This window comes from Astatotilapia calliptera, unplaced genomic scaffold, assembly GCF_900246225.1.
Source record: "Astatotilapia calliptera unplaced genomic scaffold, fAstCal1.2 U_scaffold_5, whole genome shotgun sequence".
Taxonomy (NCBI): domain Eukaryota; kingdom Metazoa; phylum Chordata; class Actinopteri; order Cichliformes; family Cichlidae; genus Astatotilapia; species Astatotilapia calliptera.
In genome coordinates, this window is record NW_020535789.1 from 704,596 (window position 1) to 714,026 (window position 9,431).

Sequence of the window (9,431 nt, forward strand, 5' to 3'; positions counted from 1 at the left end):
ACACTGAATTATTATTAATATTAATAAATTTTCCAGTTTACCTACATTAACATTTCTAAGTGTGCCAAAGAGACACATAAACATGAGCTCATATTAGTTCCTATTACAGAGGATCATATGTTTTTGTTTCAAGGTCAACACACACACATTATTATTATTATTTTTTTACTCCTGTTTTACTGCTGTCTTCAAACTTTACTCATAAAACCAAACCCAATAATATCTGTGTGTTTCTTCAAAGTTGCTGAAAACTGAACAGAAGCTGTAGTGAAAACAAACAGAGGAACAAACTCGCTGATGTAACCTGACCTCAGGCAGCCGGGCGTGACGGCTGTGTTTGCATATGAAAGTAGACTCGGTTCTTTGTCCTGTAAGGGCTGATGAAAAAGGTAGAGTGAAAGAAGGACACACGGCAAACGTATGTATTTTATCTTTCATTTATTTTTACTGTAATTCTGTGTCTTCTGTCCTGCTACCAATTAATTATTAGCCAGTCAGCTATCTGGTGAACGTGGTTAAATATTTCAGTCAGTGCACATCATCATGTGAAGCTAAGACCAAATCAGCTAATTATATGGGATAATGTTGTCCTCTGAAAGGGGCTCGTGACCACAAAACATTTGAGAACCTCTTTTCTGGACCGAGGAGACTGAAGGTTTCCCACTGCAGGCAGAACAGACTCTGTTGGAAGGACTAAAGGTGAGACATGAACCATGAATTTGGTGTTTTGTGTTTTCAGACAATCAGATGATGGTTTTATGTGCTTTGACAAAACTGTTAATGCCTCTGGGTGATGAGCTCTGTGTAGTTTATCATGTGTCTGATTCAGGTGGCTGGATCATTTCTGACTTTGTCAGGACGCAGAGCCCTACAGTTCGTAACATAATTAATATTCAATTAAAATGTTTTACGCCATTTAGTAACTGCATAATTTATGTTTAGTTGTTCAAACCCTTTACTTGATAGATGAAATTCAGTAGCCAGGGGCAGGAAATTCAGCAAAACACCAGAACAAGGCAGTGTTTAACCAGTTTAACCAGTCTAACAGTGTAGGCGTGTCATCAGTACAGTGAGCACCTGTATTCAAATCACTAACGTATAAGAGAAAAACAAGGAAGTGAGCTACAGAATAAAACACACTGATGGTGGACATTTGGTGAGCTTTGAATCGTTTAATTTATAATTAATTAATTTATTTTAATTAAAAATGTTTTTATTGTATTATTTTAAGATGTTTCTTTAAATCCTGCAGTGGTTACACACAGTCTAAGAATGAAAGAAAAGCTGAGACAGCTGAAGAAGAGCATGATTTCTAAAATGTGTGTTATGTGATCTACGATGTGTAGCAGGAAAATACTTTTACTTAAGAGTCAAACTCCTGAAGCATAAAGTGATGAAAGTAAGACAAAACCTTAATAGAGAAAGAACAGAATCAGATCTTATCCTAGTGCAGACAGCAAAGAGCTGCAGACAGACAGTGTTCAGGAAGATGATTAAAAAGTGAATCTTTGATCTGATTTATATCATGTATGTTTTTTTATTTGTATTTTTCATTATTTGTTTTCTATTTAATCTCCTCTTTAAAAAGTTTAATCATCACAATGATTGTTTGTTGACTCTTTGATTGCCAGACAACACAGCTCACTTTATTTCAGATTTTTTTTGACAAACAATGAAACCTTAATTATAATATAATATAATATAATATAATATAACACAATATAATATAATATAATATAATATAATATAATATAATATAATATAAAACTGTTATTATAATTAAACAGGTCACCACCTTATCGCTATCAAATATCTCAATAAACAGAAAAACATAAAAATCTGTGTTTTATTCTCACTTTTCTCTACCATCAGGTGACTGCAGGTTTTTACCAACATGGAAAGGTATCACACAAAACCTCACATTATCTTCTTGATGCAAACTTTGTCGCATTATCTTCACTGCTAAAAGAACAAAAACAGAAGTGATTTCATACAACATGCAGTAACTCTCTACAACAAACCTGCTCTCTGTTTTGTTCATTCAATTTAACCCTGCAAAGTTTATCCAGTACTTTTTGTGTCTGAAGGTGAAAAATGTGATTTCCCTTCCTGATGGTCTTTTTCTCTGTTCACCAGGATCACTGAGACACCAGATGCCCCTGAACCTGAACCTGGAACCAGCTGTGTGTCTTTGAAGAGTGATCTGTCAAAGGATAACATCGTGAACTTTAAAGGAACAAAATCTGCTGCTGCTGAGGAGTAAGATGTTTCACATTTACCTTACAGCTCTGTGGTACACCTGGCCTCAGTCCTGAGATTAAAGAGCTCCATGTGTAAAACTGACAGGCTGCTAATTCAAAGTGTCATCATACAATTTTTTAATGTGTATTTTAAGTTTCTTTACTCAGAAAAAAGCTTCAGCTGCTGCTGTAAGATGCTTTTACTTGCTGCTGGTATTTTAAAAGGCACAAAGGTCAAATTTAAAATGAAACACTTCAACACAACAACACGAATCTGACTTTTTTAATGTGATGATGCAATGTACAGGAGATATCCATAATATGGTCATTACAAGAACAATGGTACAGAACCATCACTGACCTGTTAGTTTTCGACTAGTGGAGTCCAATAAATAAGTCTATAAATTAACATAATAGGTTTGTTACAGCACAGTTGTGCTTGTTTTAATCAGGATGATCATCTAACAGTAGAAGAAGAAATATGTGGCTTGTATTTATGTGCTAAATGGTTCAAATTTCTTCATGATGTCTCCACAGAGCTGATCAGGAGAGTCCGCAGCACCAAACTGATCTGGACTCAGTATTTAAGGTTTGTACATGTACACCAACCTCTGTTTGTAATTATTTTCATGTTGCACAGTCCAATATTCATCATAAAATAATGGCAAAATATCAGAAGTAATTCAACAGTGAATTAATTTTTTACTTACTTACTTTATTTATAAAACACTTTTCAAAACAAAGTTTCAGCATAACTTTATAACACGACCTGGAAATAAGGTGCAAGTACCCTGTACTTACGTGGAATTTGCAGGAAACTACAGGGAACATAAGATGTAAGATGGGAAAATGTACCATGAAATAACCAAGTACTTAAAATTATTTAATTTGATTTATGTTATTATTTTATTGTTTCCTGTACAAAACTAACTATAATAATTATTTTAATTGAGTATTTTAATTATATATTTTTTTCATTGTTTCCTGTAAAATGAACATACGTACAGGGTATTTTTTTTTCAAATTGAAAACAAACACAAAACAAATCTGTGAAAATTTATTTTTACAATGAAGATCTGATTTTCGTTAATTCAGGTTGTGTCATTCATTTTCCAGATGCTGGAGGGAAACATTATCACGTTTGTGAAGAATGAACTAAAGAAGCTGCAGAATGAGCTGAATCCAGATTATTCAGAGTGTCAGAGGGATGAAGAGGAGGTGTTGGACAGTGAGGAAGAGAAGCAGAGAAGGAGCAGCAGAGAGGCATTTCTGAAACTTGCAGTTAACTTCCTGAGAATAATGAAACAGGAGGAGCTGGCTTACTGTCTGCAGAGCAGTGAGAGGATTTCTCTTCATAAATTCAGTCTTTACAGGAATGAAATTGTCACATTTTCTATAACCATCACACTCATGTTTCTGGTGCTTTCCTGTAGAAAATCCTGATCCACTTTGTGAGAATACTTTTAAATGTAACCTGAAGAAGAAGTTCCAGTGTGTCTCTGAGGGGATTGCTAAACCAGGAAACCAAACCACTCTAAATGAGATCTACACAGAGCTCTGCATCACAGAGGGAGGGACCGGAGAGGTCAACACTGAACATGAGGTCAGACAGATTGAAATGTTTTCCTGGAAACCAAACAGACCAGAAACAACAATCAGGTGTGAAGACATCTTTAAAGCTTTGACTGAAAGAGACAAACCAATCAGAACAGTTCTGACCAAAGGAGTGGCTGGCATCGGGAAAACATTCCTGACACAAAAGTTCACTTTGGACTGGACTGAAGACAAGACCAACCAGGACATCCAGTTCATGTTTCCATTCCCATTCAGAGAGCTGAATTCACTGAAGGATAAAAAGTTCAGCTTAGTGGGACTTATTCATCACTTCTTCACTGAAATCAAAGAAGCAGGAATCTGTAACTTTAAAAAGTTCAAAGTTGTGTTCATCTTTGATGGTCTGGATGAGTGTCGACTTCCTCTGAACTTCCACATCACTGAGATCCTCACTGATGTTACAGAGTCCACATCAGTGGATGTGCTGCTGACAAACCTCATCAGGGGAAAGTTGCTTCCTTCTGCTCACATCTGGATAACCACACGACCTGCAGCAGCCAATCAGATCCCTGCAGACTATATAGACATGGTTACAGAGATCAGAGGGTTCACTGACCCACAGAAGAAAGAGTACTTCAGGAAGAGACTCAGAGACAAGGAAGAGGCCAACACCATAATCTCTCACATCAAGACATCACGAAGCCTCCACATCATGTGTCACATCCCAATCTTCTGCTGGATCACTGCTGCAGTTCTAGAGAGCGTGTTAAAAACCAAACAGGCTGGAGGAAAGCTGCCCAAGACACTGACTGAGATGTACCTGCACTTCCTGGTGGTTCAGACCAAACTGAAGAACATCAAGTATGATGGAGGAGCTGAGACAGATCCTCTCTGGAGTCCAGAGAGCAGGAAGATGATTGAAGCACTGGGGAAACTGGCTTTTGAGCAAATGCATAAAGGAAACCTGATCTTCTATGAAACAGACCTGACAGAGTGTGGCATTAATGTCAGAGAGGCCTCAGTGTACTCAGGAGTGTTCACACAGATTTTTAAAGAGGAGAGAGGGCTGTACCGTGAGAAGGTTTACTGTTTTGTCCATCTGAGTGTTCAGGAGTTTTTAGCTGCTCTTCATGTCCATCTGACATTCACCAACTCTGGTATCAACCTGCTGAAAGAAGAAGAAACAGCCTCAGTGCAGACTGATGAGTCTTCAGTAAGACAGTTTTACCAGAGTGCTGTGAACAAGGCCTTAAAAAGTCCAAATGGACATCTGGACATGTTTCTTCGCTTCCTCCTTGGTCTTTCGATGCCATCCAATCAGGATCTCCTACAAGGCCTGCTCACACAAACAGGAATCAGCTCACAGATAAATCAGGAAGCAGTCAAGTACATTAAAGAAAGAATGAATGGCGCTCTCTCTCCTGAAAAAAGCATGAATCTACTCCACTGTCTGAATGAATTGAATGATGACTCTATAGTGAAGGAGGTCCAGCATCAACTGAGTTCAGGACACCTGTCCAAAGTTAATCTCTCTCCTGCTCAGTGGTCAGCTCTGGTCTTCATCTTACTGTCATCAGAAGCAGGTCTGGATTTGTTTGACTTGAGGAAATACTCAGCTTCAGAAGAGGCTCTTCTGCAGATGCTGCCAGTGGTCAAAGCCTGCAGGAAAGCCCAGTAAGTATCCAGTTTAATCCTCGCAAGAGATTGCTTTAAAGTGTTTATTTAAAGATTTTGGAAAGTTCACTGATATCCATGTCTTTCTAGGTTGGGTGGCTGTAACCTCACAGAGAGAAGCTGTGAAGCTCTTTCCTCAATTCTAAGTTTCCAGTCCTCCAGACTGAGAGAGCTGGACATGAGTAACAACAACCTCCAGGACTCAGGAATGAAGCTGCTTTGTGTTGAACTTGGGAGTCCACAGTGTATGCTGGAAACTCTCAGGTTAGCTGACTCTTTGTTTCAGGAGATTTGGATATTTCACAACAACTGTTATTATTTTATAGATATTAACATGTTGTTTCTTTTGTGGTGTAAGCCCTGAAAGAGAACAGTAGAGTAGAATTGAAACACACACTTAATAAATCACAAAAATATGACTTTATTTATGATTGTCCATCATAGCAAAAAAGACAGAAAGTTAATGTGTTTTGTTCTTTTTTAAAACTGAGTGAAGAAAAGCCAGTTTGTTTGTTTTTGTAACAACTTTAACTGAAATCAGAATCTGTTAGTTTGACTGCATATACATCATCAAATTCAAAGCAGTTCCTTACAATGATGTGACATGTTGTATGTGTTTTAAGGCTGTCAGGCTGTCAGATCACAGGAACAGGCTTCACCTCTCTGGCCACAGCTCTGCGCTCCAATCCCTCCTATTTGAAAGAGCTGGACTTGAGCTATAATCATCCAGGAGACTCCGGAATGAAGCTTTTGTCTGCTCTAAAGGAGGATCCACATGTGAAACTGGACATACTCTGGTAGGAAAAGAGGAAATAAAGCTAAAATATATTTTTTTCTCCAGCATATTGTAAAGTAACCACTGACCTGATTGCCAGTAATACAGTCTGTATGTCCAGTTAAGTGGGCAGCTGTGTGGGTGAATGACTCAGAACCAATCACAGTTAAAACACGAGGAAGGATACACAGCTTGAAGGAGAATGTAACAAATACATAAGGATTGGACCCTCGATACTGACGTTTCAAGACTGTGTCAATCAAAACACCAACATCACATGACCATGGCTAAGTGAGGTTTGATGTGTTTAACCCCAGATCTGACAGGTGCCTTTGTGATGGTTCTGGGTCTGTGATCCTGTTTATAGTTTCGTTTTGCTGCTTCCTGCTGCGTTCCCTATGTCCTCACTTCATGCTCCACACAGTCACAGCCTCACCTCCTTTTTTTTAGTCAGGTGAGGCACCAGGATTCCGATTTTCATGAACAAGTCATCTGTGCAGGAACACGTTATTTTTAATTGTGATTGGGAAGAATAATATATGCTCTCAGTTCAATTAAGTAAGTAAGTAAATAAGTAAAATTTTATTTATATAGCACATTTCTAGATAAAAGATCACAAAGTGCTTCACAAGGGATAAAAAAAAAACAAAAAAAAAACAAAAACAAAAAAAAAACAGTCAAAAGTTAACAAAACGCAATTTTAAAAAGTACTCAGATTCAAAGTGTAATTAAATAAATATTGACTTAATTGGAATGTTTGCTGTCATAGCCTCCTGAGAATCGAGAAAAAAATCATCTTCTCATTGAACTTTTTATTGTTTTCTGCATGCAGGACTCAGCAGGTCTATTGAGGCTGGAAATAACCGTAGCTACAAAACAAAAACAATAACAGGAACAACTTGACTTGAAAAACGGATTCAGACTCAAAAAATCTAAAGCCTTTGTCATTATCAGAATGAACACAGCAGTCTTTTCTCAAAATATTTTGTTCTATATATTTATTTCTTTTGTTTTGCACTGAATAACTAAGCATCCTCACATGTGTTAACTGAAAGAGAAAATAGTATTTGAAGCACAGTGTTCATTGTAGTGACAGAAACACAGGGAGGCAGAAAATAAAGCAGACTGAAGGTTGTATTTAGGTATTTAGATAATTTAAGAACCTGGTACAGACCAGATGATTTATTTTTTTAATTGTGCTTTGATACATAAAACCTTAGAACTGTATTATCTGTTTGACTTTATTAAGAGATAAAATAAAGCACAAGGTTATTTCTCTAGAAAAGATGAATCAGAGAATATAAAGGCCACGTCTGCACACTAAAAGATAATGTGCTCATTTCAGTGTGGAGCCTCAAGGAGTCCAGTGGATGAGACCAGGTCTAAAGAAATGTAAGTGTGTTTTTGATTTATGAGCTGCATTCACACCATCTTGTACTGTTCAACATTTTTTGTCACGGTTCCTTTTAGATTTCTGTGATCTGATGCTGGATTCAAACACAGCACACAGAAACCTCAAACTGTCTGATGACAACAAGGAGGTGACACATGTGGAAGAAGATCAGCTGTATCCTTATCATGATCTTAGGTTTAATCACTGGCCTCAGCTGCTGTGTACCAACAGTCTGAGTGGTCGCTGTTACTGGGAGGTTGAGTGGAGTGGAGAGGTTCATGTTGCTGTAGCTTATGGAGGAATCAGAAGGAGAGGAGATGGTGATGAAAGCAGGTTTGGAAGGACTTACCAATCCTGGAGTCTCTACTGTCATGATAATATAGGTTACTATGGAAATCATGATTACATTGGAAGAGCCATCCCTCTTCTCCCCTCAGCTCTCTGTCACAAAGTAGCAGTGTATGTGGACTGTTCTGCAGGAACTGTGTCCTTCTACAGTGTCTCCTCTGATAAACTGATCCACCTGCACACCTTCAACACCACCTTCACTGAACCTGTATATGCTGGGTTTAGGGTGAAGCCTGACTCTAGTATCCACCTCTGTGCTGACTCAGAATAATGAACTTACTGTGCAGAGAAATATTCTCACATTGGTGTTTCATACTTTTCCTCATTTAGTATATCAGGTATACTGTCTCGTACATATATTAGTAGGGATGGGTATCGTTTAGGTTTTGTCCGATACCGGTGCCAAACCGGTACTTTTGAAACGGTGCCGGTGCTTAAACGGCACCGTTTAAGCATTCTTCAATGGAGAACACAAAATTGGTCCAAAAACCTCTCATGTTCAGCTGTTTTTTTGTAAAGAGATAACAATGTTAGCCTTTTCTGCAGCTATGGGGCATATATGGTATCACTCTTGGCTGGAAGCAGTGCTTAAACAATGGAAAAAACACAAACTTTTGTCCAAAAACCTCTCATGTTTTCCACTTCTTCTTTGGTCATTTTAGCCTTTTTGGCCAGGGTGAAGGGAGTAACTGCCAGCAAACAAGAAGACAGCCGCATGCAGCTATGATGATGTTTGCTAGTTCACCTTACCTGCATTAATGTAATAACGTGGTTAGCCTACTCAACGTAAATTACACACGAACAACATTAAGCTACTCACACAGAGAAGAACGGCTGCTGCTGCCATCATCATCCTCATCATTTCTGCTACACTGGCAGGGCTAGGGGCCAGGACTCTCCTCTTCGGGTTTTTGGGGGATGTTGCTCCACCCGCAGTAGATGCGCTCGGTGTGAGGTCTTGCAGCAAGCTATCAAATACGGCGCATTTCTCGGCTTTTAAAAAAAACGCAGTTGTTTCATCGGATTTGAGGTGTTACCTCCTTTGACAGTATCACAGTATCAGCTTAAAGCACTTGTTGCTGCTGAGTTTGCATCTTTTGCTGTGAAGTACAGCCAGACTTTTGACCGCTTCGCCTTGGGCATTTTTAATCTGTAGCTCTGCTCTAAAAGAACGTACGTATTATACCTGGACCCGCCTACTATCCTCGGAAACGTAAAATGATTGGCTAGAATCTAAAGTGTATCACAGCTCAGGAAAAAAAAAAGCACCGAAATAAAGCACCGAAATTTGCGCTGCTTTTCGGTCTGGTTACTACCGTTTATGTCAGAACCGGTGCGATTATGGCACCGGACACCGGTACCCATCCCTATATATTAGTTTGTTTTTCAGTCGAGAGATGTTGGATTAGACTGATTCTCCTGAAATTTTTTTTAATCATCTTATTGT

At 38.5% G+C, this 9,431-nt stretch overlaps 1 protein-coding gene across 1 annotated transcript; it reads left to right on the forward strand.

Moving 5' to 3' along the window:
* Nucleotides 1–245: 245 nt before the first annotated feature.
* On the forward strand, nt 246–8,339 carry LOC113018183 (NLR family CARD domain-containing protein 3-like). Its single transcript, XM_026161240.1, has 11 exons — nt 246–418; nt 600–699; nt 1,873–1,902; nt 2,137–2,259; nt 2,778–2,829; nt 3,357–3,576; nt 3,674–5,468; nt 5,559–5,732; nt 6,092–6,265; nt 7,589–7,635; nt 7,714–8,339. The coding sequence occupies exons 3-11, from the start codon at nt 1,895–1,897 to the stop codon at nt 8,253–8,255; spliced, it is 3,135 nt and encodes a 1,044-aa protein (XP_026017025.1). The 5' UTR covers nt 246–418; nt 600–699; nt 1,873–1,894; the 3' UTR covers nt 8,256–8,339.
* The last annotated feature ends 1,092 nt before the right edge of the window (nt 8,340–9,431 follow it).